General features: G+C 32.1%; 6 protein-coding genes across 6 annotated transcripts; 3 read left to right on the plus strand and 3 right to left on the minus strand.

Annotated features, from left to right (window-relative positions):
• Positions 1 to 666: 666 nt before the first annotated feature.
• CDC6 (AAA family ATPase CDC6) lies at positions 667 to 2,574 on the minus strand (the record flags this gene model as incomplete). The annotated part of the gene is made up of 1 exon (XM_046079161.1): positions 667 to 2,574. One exon carries the CDS (start codon positions 2,572 to 2,574, stop codon positions 667 to 669), a length of 1,908 nt encoding a protein of 635 aa, XP_045933678.1.
• Positions 2,575 to 3,462: 888 nt separating this feature from the next.
• On the plus strand, positions 3,463 to 8,778 carry SNT1 (Snt1p; the record flags this gene model as incomplete). The annotated part of the gene is made up of 1 exon (XM_046079160.1): positions 3,463 to 8,778. The coding sequence occupies one exon, from the start codon at positions 3,463 to 3,465 to the stop codon at positions 8,776 to 8,778; it is 5,316 nt and encodes a 1,771-aa protein (XP_045933679.1).
• A 692-nt stretch (positions 8,779 to 9,470) lies between these two features.
• SCDLUD_004033 (elongation of very long chain fatty acids protein) lies at positions 9,471 to 10,562 on the plus strand (the record flags this gene model as incomplete). The annotated part of the gene is made up of 1 exon (XM_046079159.1): positions 9,471 to 10,562. One exon carries the CDS (start codon positions 9,471 to 9,473, stop codon positions 10,560 to 10,562), a length of 1,092 nt encoding a protein of 363 aa, XP_045933680.1.
• A 90-nt stretch (positions 10,563 to 10,652) lies between these two features.
• Positions 10,653 to 11,759, minus strand: RRP43 (exosome non-catalytic core subunit RRP43; the record flags this gene model as incomplete). The annotated part of the gene is made up of 1 exon (XM_046076974.1): positions 10,653 to 11,759. One exon carries the CDS (start codon positions 11,757 to 11,759, stop codon positions 10,653 to 10,655), a length of 1,107 nt encoding a protein of 368 aa, XP_045933681.1.
• Positions 11,760 to 12,307: 548 nt separating this feature from the next.
• On the plus strand, positions 12,308 to 13,411 carry RBK1 (putative ribokinase; the record flags this gene model as incomplete). Its single annotated transcript, XM_046079158.1, has 1 exon — positions 12,308 to 13,411. One exon carries the CDS (start codon positions 12,308 to 12,310, stop codon positions 13,409 to 13,411), a length of 1,104 nt encoding a protein of 367 aa, XP_045933682.1.
• A 168-nt stretch (positions 13,412 to 13,579) lies between these two features.
• UBP12 (putative ubiquitin-specific protease UBP12) lies at positions 13,580 to 17,725 on the minus strand (the record flags this gene model as incomplete). The annotated part of the gene is made up of 1 exon (XM_046079157.1): positions 13,580 to 17,725. The coding sequence occupies one exon, from the start codon at positions 17,723 to 17,725 to the stop codon at positions 13,580 to 13,582; it is 4,146 nt and encodes a 1,381-aa protein (XP_045933683.1).
• Positions 17,726 to 18,476: the final 751 nt, after the last annotated feature.

The raw sequence follows: 18,476 nt of genomic DNA on the forward strand, positions 1-18,476 counted from the left end.
TTTTTTTTTATTCTTTTTTCCTTCTTTTGTATATATATATATATATATATATATGTTTATATTGCAAAATAGTTGCCTAAACGTTATAAATGTGTAAGCATTTGAAGTGGAAAATATCTAACAGAGAGAACTATCCAATAGATGAAAGCGAAAAGATAAACGGTTCTTCAGATATAGAATATAATGAGAGGGGGGGAAAAGACTAAAGGAAAACAAATCTTTTCTAATTTTGTTAGAAGAGTGTTAGTTTTTCAATTTTGAATGGTATATTGGAAGTAATATTTTGAGATATAAGCCAAGATGAAAGAAAGAAAAGAAAAAATATTATAGCAATAAAAGTTCAACAAATATTAAAATATTTTTTTTTTTTATTTTATTTTTAGGAACATATAAAAAAGAACATGGATATTACGTTTGTGTGGGGGTGTTTGGGTGTGGGTTGACAGACAAAGACAAAATTAAAAATAGTTATTATATATATATATTTTTTTTTTTTATAATTTTTAATACTTTTTGTTGTAAATGAAATGGTTAAAACAGCCATGTCACTCATCACAATCTTTCAAATTAAAACTTTTAATGCAAATTATATAGATATATAGAGAGGTGCCTTTTTTGTTTCTATCAAAATAGTTATTTACATAGTCAAAATATATATAAAACCAGTTATAGAAACTTTTTTAAGAGATTAACTTTAGATATCTCCATTTCAAACTGACCCCTGTCTATATTAGAGCTAAGCTTTTTCAACACTTGGTTTTTGTGTTTAGGTGATGCTTTCACCATAGTTATATGACATAACCCAAAAGTTTCTAATGCGTATATAAGGTCCTTGTATTCATTTCGATTGCATGGTGTCATTATATCGGGTATTGCTACTGTTAATGTGTAGTAGTAATAATCATAACAAGAATCCATACTGTAGTATAATTCCGGGTTAGAATAACTCAATTTATCATGCGGGATATTACCGCATTCCTGTTTAATTAGACAACACAACGCGATTTTTTGTTGGATATTCAAATTTTTCATTCTTTCTTTAGTGGTGTGTGAATTGAAATAGGTATTGCAAACTTTGGATACATGTGCAATAGTTAATTTCAGAGGTGTTTCGTTTGTGTTGTCAGTAGTATTCGACATTTTTTGTCTATAGGTTAATTCTAACATTTCAATACTCTTCCTTAAAATGTCAAAAACTTTCCTCAAATCACCAGTAGTTGAGGAAATTTTCCTAGATAAAAATCTAATAGCCATCGGTTGAATATATTTATCCACGTTAAAAGTTGTGTCTTTGTTATTATGCAGTTTGTTCATAACAATATCATAAATTTGGGCAGCATCGTATGGTTTAAAAATTAGCGTTTTGGGTTGTAAATTTAAACCCAATTCTAGTCTACTTAAAAATCGGTCCTTCATATCCAAGCTATTAGAAATGCCAATTAATATAAAATTAAGTTCAGGTAATTTAGCCATTAAAAACAAATTAAAAATTGTGGCTGTTGTTCTTGTATCACCTAGATTACTACTGTTAACTAATTTGTCCATTTCATCTAGAACAATAATGAATTTTAAGTTTTCCGTACTAGCTTGGTCTTTTTTTTTGTATTTTTTTAAAAAAAGCCTCAAATCGTCCATTGTTTTAACACTGTTATTTGAATTGGTATCATGCTGAGGATTTATGAATGAATGGTATAATTTCGAAAATATATCATGTGGCGATTTTAATGCAATGCAGTTTATAATACAGGTTGTAACAGCATACTTATTTTGATAAAGGCACTTGTTCAAAATTTCCCCATTATTATTATTATTATTGTTGTTGTTGTTATGATTGTTACTTGGTGGCACAATGGCTTTGTTAAAATGAGAATTGATTATTTCAGTGACTTGTGCCGTTTTACCCGTTCCAGGTGGACCAGTAATATACAAGGAATCACCTGTATCTTGTTCAATACTATTATTCAAAAAAGTCATTATCTGCTCATACTCTTGATTTCTAGAAACCAAAATAGTATTCGTTTTACCGTTTCTACAAAGGGTATTAGGGTCTGAATCAGTATTAAGTGGAACACCACTAGATTTTTGAAATATTGTTTTAATTTGAGAATAAGCATCTAGATTCTCATCATCTTGAAACATCAATTTTTTCCTGGGAAAAAAATTCAACGTGTCATTTTCGTTTTTAATTTCGGTGGTATTATGGTACTTGTTAATTAATTTTTTTTTTAATGGTGAGCCGCCTTGTTCTTCTTCCTTAATGTTACTGGAATCGATGGACTTTTTTCTTTTCGCCGGTGATTTAGAAGGAGAAATCAATCCATTAACAATATAGCTTGGTGCCTTAAGAGTGGGAAATATTTGTGGGCTTTTAAATGTAGAGGAAGAAGATGCTGAGGTTATTGAACTTTTAGTAGCACTATTTGGTGTTAGCAATACATTTTTAAAATCAAGTGTAAATTTGTTTTCGGTTTCCTCGGTTTTTAATGGTGTTTTTTGAGATATAAAAGAGGCAGAGCCTTTGTCTATGAAGTCATTAAATGAGTTGTCCAATAATCTTTTTCTCCTTTGTACCATTGTTATGAGTATTATTATCACAATGCTTATTATTTGATTTTTTTTTCTTTTTTAATGTAAAAAAAAAATAGCCTTTATGTTCTTCTATAACTATTTAACTTTGAAAACTAATTTATTGGATATAAATAATTATAAAACAAATCAAAGATATATATATATATATATATATATTCACTTTTTTTTTTTTTATTCATTTTTAATTTATTTATTATGGCTGGTTTGTTTCTTTTGACGCGTAAACAATCAACACCATAAACAATTACATTTCCTAAAACGGAAATATATTTTTTATTATGAGGGCATTTTTTATTTTTTTATTTTTTTTTATTTTTTTTTATTTTTGGCGAAATTTGGTAGTTTATTTTAATTGGGAAAATAACAACGTTAAAAGTTGCTCACTGTGGTAATACACTGGCCGGGTAAGCACAATCATGAATCCATTTACACATAAATTACCCGGATTATTACATATTGCACAGATGTATATAATGCATGGGTGTTAACTTACAAATAACAATTTATTAATAAAATGAAAATAAAAAAAAAAAAAAATAACTCTCAAATTTAATTTTAAAATTTTGTAATAAAATAAAAAAAAAAATTTATCTTTTCTGTTTTATAATAAATTTGTCTTGTTTCTAAAGGCAAGAAAGAAGGAAAGAAAGAAAGAGAAAGAAAAAAAAAAAAAAAAAAAAGGTAATCAATAATAATAGTAGCAACAACGATAACAATAAACAAGAATCTTCAAATATAATGGAATTTATATTATAATATAAACAAGGTTATAATACTCAGAAAAAGAAATACTAATATCAAACAATATATACATGTATATATATACAAATACTAAAAATTACATAGAAATTCCAATTAACCAACCTAGATTAAATGAGACAAAGAAAATATTTTTATACTATAAACAATACATCAAAATCACCAAGGCCAAGCAGCTCTTCTATTTCAAATCAAACTCCTTACATGAGAGGAAGCTCTAACGCTACAACCAATACTACCATGCCTCCAGCTTCTCCACTGCCATCTGACAACATAGTGCCGAATAGCAATCTTATTGCAAGTAACAACAAAGTCTCCACCCCAAGTACCCCTTCTCGTTTATCTAGATACAATCCTGGTTTACCAAGAAGTAGGTATAATGGTAGCTCAGGGTCAACAAGGCCTTTTACTACAGCAGTGAGTGATTTTGCTCCCAATAATGCCCCTATCACTAATACAACTAATGGTTCAACTAATAAAAAACATGACATTCTACCTGAAAAAAAAGGTAGTCTGGATACCTATGAAACTAATGATGATAAAAAAAGTAACAGTAGTGGTGCTAGTAGTAGTGCATCCAGATGGTCTGGTTCTAAACATCCGCTTGAAGGAACCAGTTTGACTCAACAATCTCCTGTAGCGTCAACATCTCATTTAACTACCAATGGTAATGCAAATTTTATAACCAGTAATATAGAAAGTTCAAATTCAACTATTATTGGTCCTTCAAGAGCTCCAAGTAGTAGCAATAACAACGAAACTAGACCTTCTAGCAGATATAATAAAAAGCAAGGACTGGTTTCTTACGGCCCTAAAGCAACTGCGGATGGCCTGCAAAGTATAGTTTCTTCAAAGTTAAAAAAAAATGCAACATTAGTCACTTCCGCCACGTCATCACCAAAGGTTGTATCCTCTCCAGTAACACCCGTAAATAATGAAAAGGTGAGTAATTCTGAATCGTATAGAGGTTTATCTATTACTGGGGGCGATACATACATTCCAGAAAATAGTACTATTAGTAGCAACGTTTTTTCCTCAAAGAGCACTGCCAAAATAGCCCATAATATTAATCATCCTCACCACCGTGTTCATATGTCAAACTTAATTTCTTCTAGACCACCATATAGAGGACGTGGCGCAAGATATTTTTCATCATTAAACTCATACTATAAAGATACTCCATATTACCTAAATGAGGGAAGAAAAAAACCTAAACCGAGTTTACTTTCCAGTAAACCACCGTATAAAGATAGTTATGTGTCGTCACCATATTCTTCCAACTCCTCTTCTTCATCCTTGCCGATAAATGATGGTTTGACATCGAAAAGAGAGTCTGCAAAGTTATCAAACATCGATAACAGTAATGCCAAAGATAACAGCAATGAGGATAAAAAAATTAACAAAGAGATGGAAAATTCTGTTAATATCGATGATGTTTCCAAAAATTACAACAGAGCCGATACAGATATGCTAAAAGCACCCAAAAAACCAGAAATAATTAAGGGAAAAAGTGATGAGTACAGTGATGATGACTCTGACGAGAATTCATATGATGGAGGTGTTGAGGAATCCAAAAACAATGAAACAGATAAAAAGCGTTATCATCTAGAAAGGGGAACTGAAATACCAGAAGGGGGAAATAAAAATGAATATAAACATAAAGTGGAAGAAACCTCTTCTTTGAAAAACACTGTTTCGCAAATAGGTGAAGATGGTGGAAAAATGTTTTTTTACGAAGACCCACTAAAAACGCAAGTACATATACCACAATTGTCAAAAGAAGAAACTGGGTATCCCGAACCTTTAACTCCAGTGGAAGGCTGTATTTTTCCTATGCGTGAACCAGAAATGAAATTATGGCTGTTGAAAAATAATAAGAGGCAATTTATTATTGCTAAGCAGGAGTATCTTTTGAAAAATCCAATAAAACATCTATCCGAGTATCCATTTTTTGAAAAGTTACTTGTAATTAACAGACAAGCCGTTCAACCTGTATTGCTTAAGAATATTTCCAAATTAAAGGAATATGAATATTTTAAAACACTAAAATTGAGGCAAAAATACGTTGCTTTTGATAAGGAATGGAGAGGGATTTGTTCCGAATTGGATGAAATTAGTGAAAATATGAAGAATGACGAGGAACATGCTAAAGCAAGTAAATCAGAAGATGCGGATATCAATGGTGAGAAGGAGGAGGAGGAGGAGGAGGAGGGAAAGGAGGAGGAGGAAAAAGAGGGGGAAAAAGAAAAGGAGAAGGAGAAAGAGAAGGAGGATGAGGGGGAGGGAGAGCTAAAAAGCACTCGGAATGAAAGCAATTTTGATGGCGCAAATAATTCTCGCAGGAAAAATGGTTTTGGTTTTAACAACAAAAGTAGTATTACAAATCATTCAAATGACCATAAAACAGATGTAAAAAATGATACAAATGATAATTATAGAAGTAGAAGATGGAGAAATAGAGCGGATTTTGTGGATGACACCGATATTGATAAAGTATTAAGTGAATTAGATCCCGTATATAGGCATCATCAATTGGCTGCTGTTATTCCACCAATGTTTCTAAATCCTGTGGAAAAATATTCAGTTAAATTTTTAGATGTTAATAATTTAGTGACTAATAAAGATGAGTGGAGCAGAAGAATGATTACTGATGGTATTGATACTTTTACTGAAAAGGAACACGAAATGTTTGTTGAAGGGTTCTTAAGCTATCCTAAAAGATTTGGTAAAATATCGCATTATATGTATGGTATTAGAACACCAGAGGAATGTGTTTTACATTATTATTTAACCAAAAAGAAAATAGATTATAAGGCATTAATTGCTGAAAAGAATAAAAGGCGGAAGATACATCATAATGTCAACTCTAGTTCTGGGAAATCTCGCCGTAATGTAGGTGGGGCTAATAATAAGAAGGCAAAACATGAAGTGAGGGAAGAAATGAAATATAGTTTGTCCAATGAGAAATTTGAGAAAGAGAAAGAAAATGGAAAGGAACGGGAGGGTGAGAAGGAAGAGGAGAAAGAAAAAGAAAAAGAAAAAGAAAAAGAAAAAGAAAAAGAAAAAGAAAAACAGAATGTTGAAGATTCATCCAAAGATGCCGATAAATGCTTGGTGAAGGTTCCATTTAAGTTACCACAAGATGCTACAGGTGAGGAATCCGCTTTGAATCCCATTGAAAAACAATTATCGGAGAATAATCTTGAGGAAGCAAAAAAATTACTTGTGATGAGAAAGGGGGAGGGTAGCATTGAAAATATGGACGGTAATGCTGATCAACTTAAGGAACAAGTTTTTAACGAGGCGACAATTAAAACAATGAAAAAGACAAAGAAGGAGCTAGTTGAGGAAACAAAGGAAACGTACGAGGAAGAACAAGTGATAATGGGGAATCCAAAGGAAATATCTGAAAAAGTACACACAGAAATAAATGGGAAAGCACAGGAGGAAATACAGGAGGAAATACAGGAGAAAGTATACAATAAGGCACAGAATGAAATGGACGGAGATATACAACTTAGAGCAAGGGAAAAGATACCGGAGAAAGAGCAAAGGGAAACCAACAATAAATTAAGCGATGAATCACCATCTTTTCATATACAATATGAGGAGAAGGAAATTAACAAAGCTATAAAGGAGCCACAAACTTTAATCACTGATAATTCCACTACTCAGAAATCTTCCGTAGCAGTAAATAGCAGTCTTACAGAAATTGAGGAATCAGCAGAAAAAGAAATCCAAAAAGAGACAAAGAACACTGATGTAGATACAGCAAACTTAACTAGAGTGTCAGATAAGGAGAATACATCCTTAGAAAAAACTTTACCAAGTGTTAATACCGTTATTAACTTTGAAAATTATCCAACTACAAATGTGGAGGAAGGAAATATCAATTCCATGAAGCGGAAATTGAAGGAAACACTGGAGGAAGACACGCAGGATGAACAACACGAGTCCGAACAAGAATTCACAGCAACTCGTTCTAAATCACGCGAAAGAAGTGCATCCCCTTCCGTAGACGTGTCGGGAATAACGGCGGTCAAACATAAGAAACAGCATCTTGCTGGCAGATCTAGTTACTGGAGTGTTTATGAGGCCAATTTATTTCCCAGCTTATTGCTAAAACATGGTACCAATTGGGCTGCCATTGCTGAAGAAATCGGTACTAAATCTGTGACTATGGTCAAAAATTTTTTCCACAAAAGAGCTAACGATGATAATGGATGGAGAGCACTTGCAGAAAAAGCTAATGCAACTAAGAACATTCCACTTCAACAAGAAACAGATCAAAATGGCATCCAATTCACTACATCAGTTCCCACCACTACTAGTGCCAATTCTGTCCCACTGCCTATTTTTGCCGCTGATGGTATTGCATCCAGTAGAATTGCCAATACGCCTACACCACCACCACCAGCACCACCATCACCATCATCATTAAAACCCAAGACGATGAGTAAATCATTTAATTTTGTGGAAACCGTCAATATCAACACGAGCAAGTTCGTACAACGCCCTGCACCAGCAAATGGGTTACCGCCTCCGCGTTTACCTTGTATACAATTGCCGCCATTGAATAATAACACCGTTACAGCAACTGATACAGCCTCCATCAGGATAGCAAATGTTAGTACCAGTAATATGGAGAGGCCTGGTGTGATTTTACCATCGATCCAACCACAACCATCCACTTCTTCGAAAAGACAAACCTTATTTTTAGGCAACCTATTGAACAATGATTATAGTGCACACACAACAAAGTCCCTTACTCCACAACAAACATGGTCATCAGCTGCACCAAGTATATCCCTGTTGAGTAATGTGGCGGTTGCTTCTTCCGTTAACACTCCTAATGGAACCCCTGCTTCTGTCAATATTCCGGCACGAACATTTTCCGGACAACCACCAAGACTAAGTTTTTTAAGCAATTTATTGAATCCCGTGAATGATACTTCTGTCACTACAACTTCTCCTTTATCAGCAAATAATGCTAATGTGGTTGCAATTAACCATAATATCCAAAATAATATTGTAAGTGACAATAACGATGCCAATAGCGACGCTAATAATGTTTCACAGGAAAATAAAATTGTTAACCAAAATTCAAGCTTACAAAGACCTAATTTGCTAATGAAACCACATCATTCTTTTTCATCTTCTCTTGATGAAAATGTATGTACATCATCAGTCGTGGAAATTAACGCTGCAAGACAACACCATAATATATCACCGCCAACCGGTTCCAAAAAAGATGAGGTAGCAGCATTAAATTCAGATTTTATAAGTTTTGAAAAAAATCCTTTGGCTGCTTTGGCAGCAATTGCATCAGCACCAGAGACAATGAGCTCCTTATTACCGGAGAATAAGGCCAATGAGAAGGCTTCTCATGGTAATGATAACGCTATCATTAAAGGGGAGCCAAAACAATGACATGAAGATTACTACTGAAAAAAAAAAATAAGAATAAAAATATTAGTGTTGATGGACTTGTAATCAACTTAGCTAACTTGTGCTTTCAATTTATTACTTAAGTCATGCCTATATACGAAAGTTAACCTGAATACAGGTTTTTTTTTTTTATATATATTTTTTTATTTGTGATTTCCACTTTGTTACTGGATCACGTGCGACCATGAATTCTCAGATTATGACGACGTCAACAACAACATTTTTTTTTTTGTGGTGATGTAAAAAAATTTTTATTGACACGAACGCACTTGCCCTGCGAGTGTTTCTATGTAAACACGATTTATCATTTTTTTCGAAGCACATTTTTTTTTTTTATTTTTTTTTTTTTGCTTTTTAGAAAATTACGTGTAACACATAACCGAATGCATTCTTTTGTTTTATCGTGAACGGTTTTTATTTATTTATTTTTTTTGTTTTTATTTATTTTTTTTGTTTTTATTTTTTTTCGTTTTCCTGTTTTCGAAAAATTTATTCAACTTTTTCTTTTGTTTTCGTTTTCGCTACTTTTTTTTTTTTTTTTTTTTTTTTTTTTTTTTCAACTTATAATGTTTACCTTGTAATGCGAAAAAACAAAAAGAAAGTAGAGACACAAATTAACCTGCTACTGTTGTTCAGGAACATCAAGTATCTGCAGAAATCCCAGAACAAAAAATATGGAGTGTATTAAAAAAATAACATCGATTCTTTTGGCTCAGCTTCCACCTCAATACGTCCCAACAATAGACCACTTTTTCTTTAATATTGATTTGTGGACCAACTTTGATTATTATATTACTCTATTCACAAACGGCAAATTCATTCCCTCTGAATTCAGCTTTATTCCCAATGAAACCCCAATTTCCACCTTGAAAGAGGTGTCTACTTATATACTTACCTATTACATTATTATATTTGGGTGTAGATATATTTTACAGAATTACGTGCCATTGAAGTTAAAAGGAGTTTCCCAAATACATAATTTGCTATTAACCAGCATATCTTTAACTTTATTAGTATTATTTGTTGAACAATTAATTCCACTTATTTATCGTCATGGGTTGTATTTTGCCATTTGCGACGCACAAGCATGGTCTCAACCAATGGTTACTTTATACTACTTGAACTATTTAACTAAATTTGTTGAATTTACTGACACTTTATTGTTAGTACTAAAACACAAAAAGTTAACATTTTTACACACATACCATCATGGCGCTACTGCTTTATTATGTTACACTCAATTGATTGGCGAAACTTCGATTTCCTGGGTCCCTATTACATTAAACTTGTCGGTTCATGTTATAATGTATTGGTACTATTTTTTGGCGTCAAGAGGCATCAGGGTGTGGTGGAAAGAATGGGTCACCAGATTTCAAATCATCCAATTTTTATTGGATATTGGCTTTATTTATTTTGCTACTTATCAAAAGATCGTTCATACTTTTGCGCCTCAGATACCACATTGTGGTGATTGTGTAGGGTCTACCGGTGCAACCATTGCCGGCTGTTGTATTATATCTTCTTATTTATTCCTATTCATTGCCTTTTATATTGATGTTTATTTAAGAAGAGGTACAAAAAAATCAAGAATCGTGAAGCGTGCTCGCGGTGGTGTAGCTGCTAAAGTCAATGAATATGTTTTAATTGATGTTGCTAATGCTGCCACCCCATCTCCATCTCCAGCTCCAAGTTTTAGAAATAGGAAATCGAACGGTCATAAAAATGGTTCTCACAGGAAACAAAGAGTTCATGGTTCTCTGAATTAAGCTTAATAGGAGGTAGAAGTTTATAACAACAAATATTGTTTAATTTATATTTGTATTATACAGTTATATATATATATATATATATATATATTATTTGGATAATTTTTTATATAAATCATTGGTTCTTTCACATGATATTTCTAAAGCTCTTTTTAATAGATGCATTGGAACATTATCACCGCTTGCAGCCATATATATACTTTTAAAATTAGTGGTAGCACTTCCCTTGTTAGTTGGTGTAGATATTATAGAAATTCTTGATAATATAGAAGATTCTTCAGCCTCACTTTCTAAATCAGCTAGTAAAATAGGATCTTCGTTACTATTTTCCACTTTTATTACGCCGAAATTACTAGCAAAACCTATGTTAGCTATATTTAATGTTAATGGTACCCTTTCATTTATATCAAAATTTAAGTCGTAACTTTCTCTGATGTTAGCGGATCTACCTCTAGTTCTAATAGGGATTTTCAAATCAATGGCTCTTTCATCAATGTAGGCACGGGGTAATTTAACAGTTTTTAGGGCTAATACTAAAGAATTCAAGCACAATTCAAAAATCGGCGAATTTCTACTGAAAACTTGTTGTTTAGAATACAACACATAAGACCATTTCCTATTATTTAGAAGCTTTCTTTCATTTTGTTCTTTTTGGGAATCATATACAATTTCTTGGGTTTCAGCGTTACGTATACCAATAGAATTAATGGATAAACTATTATTTGTTATGAGTTGTGAATTTAATATGGATTCACAAAGTTTTTGTGAGACAATCATTTCTTCATCTGTTGGTGCACCAACTCTACCTCTTTCGACCTGAACAATTGGATACACTGAGGCAAAACCAACTTCCCCCTTAGTATTTTCTTCAAAATCGGGAATTTCATCCTTAACTGTATCTATTTCAGTAACTGGCATATTTTCCTCGATTATGCCACCAGTTATGGTAGTGATTACAAACATTTCGCCTAGTCTAGATATGTTGCTACCTAAAACACAGGGATTATTTTTATTGCTCAGTTCTCCATCAGTTGTACGATATTCTCTAAACTCCTCAAATTTTCTCAAACATGGTCTCAAACCCAATTGTAAATGTCTTTGTAATGAAATATCAGGTGCGATACGGGCTAAAACCTCTGGTGGAAAGCTGATTGGTTGGTTGGTAGTAATAGTGTTCTGTTTTTCCTGTGTGTTCATTTTACAGATATTTTTTTCTTTTTTTTTTTCTTTTTTTTTTTTGACAACTTTAGATGATAATATTACCATGTATCAAGAAGATTTATAATTTTTTTATTTTTGTTTTTCCCGGTTTAAAAAGAAATTCAATTTTTATTTAAATTTTTCTTTCTCTTTTTTTTTATCCGATTGTTTTTCAGTCCAGATTAAATATGCGTTAAGACCGAATACCGAAATATTGCGCTTGTTTTCGTAATTTTTTTTTTCTTTCCTTTTTGAAAAAAAATACGAAAAACAAAAAAATTACGTAATTTTCAACACGAGGCTCATTACCACTTTGAGACAAATTCAAGGGTAAAAATTAGAAGATGTGGGTTTTATTTTGTTTTTTATTATTGATTTAAAAAAAGAAAAAAAGGTTACAAAATTATCTATAAAAATCACATTAACCTTATTTCAACCTCAAACAGAAACTAAATAAATCTACGTTAAATCAATTCACATTAGAATACAAAAAAAAAAAAGAAAAAAAAAACTAAAAATAACACCCAAGACCAAAATAGATTGCAATGTGTATCACAATCATAGGCTCTTTAAATTATGATCTGGTAACTTACACAGATAGACTACCAAATGCAGGGGAAACATTTAAAGCCAATAAATTTGAAACCCATATTGGCGGGAAAGGTTTAAACCAAACAATAGCAGTGGCCAAATTATCTAAAAACATGCCTATCAAAATGTTAGGTCATGTGGGGAACGATACGTTTGGTGACAATATACTTGGAATGTTAAGCAAATATAACGACCTTGATTTGTCAGATGTTCAAAGAGCTCCTCTTGGTCTCGGAACTGGTGTTGCAACTATTATTGTTGACCAAGGTTCTAACAATCAAAATAGAATATTGATTACTGAAGGTGCTAACATTTTAACCAACTACACTGCTTTTCAATTGGATCGAATTTTCCCCCTTTACGGCGACAGTACAAGAGTTACTGGAAATAACTCCATTGGTACCACTCCCACAACTATTACCAGTAACAGCATGGCTAATATTAATGATGACGTTGAATTTATTGTTTTACAAAATGAAATCCCAAACTCTTGTTTTATCATCGAATGGATGTTTAAGTATAGATCAGAAAACCAAATTGTTTTTAATCCTTCTCCATTTAACGATCAAATTTCATCTTCCGTATGGAATAAGAGAATTGATATTTTAATTGTTAATGAAGTCGAAGCAATTCAAGTTTTACAAGCTAATATAACTAATAGTAACTTATTCACAAATTTTCAAAATAAGATATCTCAAGATTTTATTCAGGGCTATCGAGAAATTGCCACATATTTACATCAACATTTTATAAAAAAAGATAATTTGGGTGCTGTAATTATTACATTGGGTGCTAAAGGTTGCATTTACCTTTCTAACAATACAGAACTGACCTATAAACCAAGTATTTTTGTACCTAACGAACACATAGTAGATACCACCGGCGCTGGTGATACCTTTTTGGGCGCCTGTATTTCACAATTAGCACAAGGTGCCACCTTGGACGATGCTATCCATTTTGCCTTAATTGCCAGTTCCATCGTCATACAGAAAAAAGGTGCTTCCCAAAGTATCCCAAGTTATGAAGAAGTTATGAGAAAAAGTACTAGCTTAATGTAAGTAGCTTTACAAAATACTACTTTTCAAGAAGAAAATATGTCTTTTTAATTTTATTTTGCTCAAATACACCAAGACTATAAATTTTTTTTTTCCTGTTTTTTTTTTTTTTTTTTTTTTTTTTTCCCACAATTCTATTTATGAAATACATAACTCTTATATTATTCGGTATTAAAAACTTTCTGTGGATATACGCAGCTTTTTTCTTTCATTGCTGCTATTGGAAACTTCTTCTTCATTCAACTGTTCCTTTCTTTCTTTTATATTTTCATTCAAAGTTCTATCACTATCATTGATATTGTTATTGATACTTGTTTTACTATTAATGCAGTTGTCCTTTTCTTTTGAATTCAAACAACCATTTATAGTGTCATATTCGTCATCACGCTTTCCCTCACTTTCTACGTCAGTATCATCATCTTCTTGTTTAGCATTATCATCGTCTTCGTCATCTGTTTTACACATTTCAAACTGAGTTAATTGTTGTTCTTCAAATTCCTCCATTGCTTCCAGATTCTTTAATCTATTTATTTCAATTATTTTTTTTAGATTTGCACCACCAATGGCCTCATTTTCTTTAGTAGTACGCCGTCTATAAAACAACAAATAAGCAGACCCACTAACGCTTTGTTCGGGAGAAGTTGCTGTTACTCTTGAATCGTCAAAATAATACCACTTATTATCAACGCAGTTTTTAACATATGCGGTGTAATGTCCCCCACCCAGACCACCGTAATGGTTATCAACAGCAAATAAATCATAAATCGTTTCACTTTTTTCGGTACCTGTTTGATTTCTGACTAGGTATTGCGACACGTCAAAGTCAATGATAGGGAAATCAACTACAGCATCAATTTTGTCACTGAATGACGATTGGTTTTCAAACCTTTTCAATTGTACAAGTAAGATATCTGGTGTAGACCATAATTCAATTTGTTTTGTGGCTTGTCTATGAACTTTACATTGTGGACAATACCACGAGTCATCAACACCTAATACTTCTGGTTTGGAAAATAATTTTAGACAATCGTCTAGTGTAATATGCTTGCTTTTGTTATTCTCTCTCCTTTTCAATTTAATATCGTCCAACTCTTTATTTTTGTATTTTTGTGGTTGATTCCAGGAAAAGTTTTGTTTAAATAATTCCTTAAATGTCATATTGTTCCATTCAACAATAAGAGTCGGTGTTTCAGAGGTGAATAGACATTTGCTTTGGATTTCAGTCTTAGATACTATAGTTTTATTGGGCAATGGACTAGGTGCTGTTGTAGTTGATATCAAATTAACATCAGAATCCTCAAACAAAGAGGGTGGTATAAATACATTATTATTAGCAATACTTTCGACTTCCGGCTGCTGCTGCTGCTGTTCACCTTTGTTAGTTTCCGATTCTTCGTCAATGTCCATATCAGAGCCACTCTTTGATGACTGGTCTTGTTCAATAACATCAACGGTTTCATCGTAACTTGTAATAACACCATAAAGTTCTAAAACTACAGGATCAACGTTGTCGGTTATATCAGTTATTTTAGACAGGGTAATGTGTGGGTTTGGTACGTATAGATAATTTTCTTTCAATGGGCAATCTTCATTAGATACAGTTTTATTGTGCTGATCGTCTAAATCGCCAACCGTAGTAGACGTGGTAGCAGGATCATTGTTATTATACACCTTTAATTTGAAACAACCGGGAATGCCATGTTTCCAATATTGATATTCTTTCTGTAAAATTTCGTGCAGGTTACTAATATTCGGATATTTTTGCTGCAAATAATGAATTCTTTGTTCAAATTCCTGTTTTTTCCTGATGCTCTCTTCATAAATATCTACATCACTCTCTAACAACTTTAAACCGGTCAAATTTTGCAATTTCTCAGCCATTTTGTATAAAACAGCACCAAATGAAAATAATTCGTCTCTACTAAAGTTCACAATAAACGGGTACCCAAATAAACTGGGAGTGGGAAATTCAGTTTCCAATTTAACATTTAAAACTGGAATAAAAAAATTGCATTCATCAGCAGCAATGTCACAATTTTCTAATTCGTTAAAAACTACTATATCCGTTGAGGAAATCAACTCATTTATTGGTAAATATTGAGAATCGGAATTTTCTTCCTCATAGTTTTTATAGAATTGATGATTAAAACATTCATAACCGACCAGACGTGTCATATTATTATTATTATTACTACTACTACTAGCACCACTACTAGCATTGGTAGGATTTTGCAACTTTGATTCAATGTATTTCTTCAAATCCTGATATGTTGCAGTATTTGGCAATTCAACATCCAATGTGCTGGGCTCACTATGAGACCTGAAAATTACCACGCTGCGGGACCAAAACCTTTCCACAGGTAATGGCAAAGTTAAATCATTAAAGGGATCAAAAGTAACAGATACATTTTTACATTCGGGACACGTCAAGGTAGACTTATATAGGCCAACAAATAAGTCCAAAATTATGGAATTATTTCTTAATTTATGCTTTTCCCAAGTATTTTGTGCCAAGTTTTCAATTATCTGCTGATCATTAACATTTGTCCCTGGTGGTAACTCTGACTTTTCCACATATGGTTTTTTTATAACTCTGTTTAGATCCTCATGTAGACCATCTAATAAAAAATTGATAAATTCTTGTGAATCTTGTTGTAAATATCCTTTAAACATTGAGTTACAATAACCAATAGTAGTTTTAAAATTCCTTGGAGCAAAGGAGGAATTTATTTCATCATTATCTATTTTAATAGTTTCCTTAAATAAACTTTTAATCAACCCGGCAAAGGAATTGGCTATTGCCCCCTTATAGCCTAGTGGATTGTCAACATTTAGTTCCTGCAAAAAAACATCATATAAAAAATAATCCTTTAATTCTGGGATGTGTGCCAAACATTGCAAAGCGCTATTCATATAACAAGAATTGCCCAAATTATTTAAGCCTATCAAACCATTAGAGGGCTGAAATTTGTTATAAACAAAAAAATTGGACGGCCAGTGCTTCCCAGTCTTGAATTCCAAAATAACATGCCCTCTGTAAACAGGTACATTTTTAAAGGATGAATTTAGAATTTTATTTTCATTGATATAGATTTTTTGGTCAATGGTGGCAAAATCCCAAGGTGTAATAATATATTTATCTAAGGATACAACTGGCAAAATAGCAGGGTCTTCACCTCCGTTGTCAGTATAATCTATTTCATCATATGAAATCCAGTAGCTAACATCTGGTAACTCAGAAACATCTTCCTTGGTAATATAACTGTTTAAACATTTTGTCAAAATTGCTTTAATATTGGCTAATCTCGATATACAGAAAAACGGAGCAGATTTGTTCCTAGAAAGATCAATATTCATTTCATCTGTAAAAACATGATAATTAAAACATAGCCATGACAATTCAATAATTAATTCATGAGTTTTTTGATTCTCTACTAGGTAGGTGATAATCGGTTTCCCTATTAGGCCATACCACTCGGTCAACTGGTTGAAAACAGTTTTACAGACTGCTGTGTAAGGGTGTGTATTGTAATCTTTTAATATAAAATTGTCATAATCTATAACAATGGAATCTGTATTAATAGAGCCCAAGTATAGAAAGGGGTTTACCTCTTCCTCTTCCTCTGTCACTTCCTGGGCATTATTGTTGAAATCGACATCAAGTTTAGGATCATTTAAAAATGCATTGAACCAATTATGGGGTATAATAAACATTTCATCACCTTCTTTCTTCCCCATCTCATTCAATTCGTGCAACGTTCTGATTATTTCCCTTTGTTCTTCAATAGGAGGCAATTCTATTTCAAGCACTTCTTTCGATTGTTGCTGCTCTTCATTATTACTTTCTATATTTGGTATTATGTCTCCAGTTCCATTATGTTGGCTTTCAATTGTACTTATGCTGTCAGAGCTACTACGGTCATTTTCATCTTCTTTGGCAGATTCATTTTTTATCAGCCTCCCAGAAGTATCATTGTCACTTGGATAATCTGTAGTCATATTTATACTATTATTAGTATCTGCGAGATCATTGCGATTGGTATCCGCGTCAACCAAAGATTCCGGCCTTTTAGGTAATGGGGGCAAAAAGGTAGGCGGTAATTCAGAGCTATCTTTATGTTTTTGTAGTTTTTGTTCTTGGTATGAATCACGTTGAATAGAAACATCAGAGACGGTATTATGATGGTAATGCTTATGTATATGTTTATGTGTATTATTATCATTATAAACCATATCATTTTCAGCATTGTTATTACTATTACTATTTATATCGTCTGAGTTTGACATAGTTTCATCTTCTATTAGCAGTTCAGTCATTATTTACCTTTTTTTTTTTCTTATTTTTTATTTTTTTGGGTATCTAAAGTATTAATATTTAAAATCACTTAATGCTGATTGTATTGTAAAAGAAGAAAGGTCAATCAATGGTAGCAATGAGGAAAGAAATTAGACGTTTATAGTTCAAAAGGTTTTACCAATGTTGTGGGTAAAGGGGAAGTAAGAAAGAAGAAGGGAAAAAAAAAAAAAAAAAAAAAAAAATAATATTTTCGTAATAGTAGACGAAAAAAAAAAGAAAGAAGAAATAAAGAAAAATGACAAAAGAAAAGAAAATATGAATTGGTGAAATAACAAACGAACGAATGAACGAACAAACAAACAAACAAACACACAAATTATAGAAAAAAATATGTACAACTCAATTACTAACACATACTTCTTTATAACCAAAGTTTTATATTTACCATGAAAGTATTAAAAAAAAAAAAGAGAACATTGCTCAAATAAAGAAAAAATAACAACCATTCAGTCTATATGGCAAACAACGTTCACAAAATCAAAGACAAAAAAAAAAAAGTTTCCAATCGCCATCTCTGGCTCAGTCCAAAATAACAACACGTGTATTCATCAGCACTCTTTAATGTATAAAGCTTTCCCTTGGGGGTTCTTTTTTTTTAAAAAAAAATAGAGCACATATATATATATGTATATATAAATTAATTAAATAAATCAAAAAAAAAAAAAAAAAAAAAAAAATTCTGATGCCTAGATTTAAATGACTAAAAATTTG

The sequence above is a fragment of the Saccharomycodes ludwigii genome, chromosome V (genome assembly GCF_020623625.1).
Source record: "Saccharomycodes ludwigii strain NBRC 1722 chromosome V, whole genome shotgun sequence".
NCBI classification, from domain to species: domain Eukaryota; kingdom Fungi; phylum Ascomycota; class Saccharomycetes; order Saccharomycodales; family Saccharomycodaceae; genus Saccharomycodes; species Saccharomycodes ludwigii.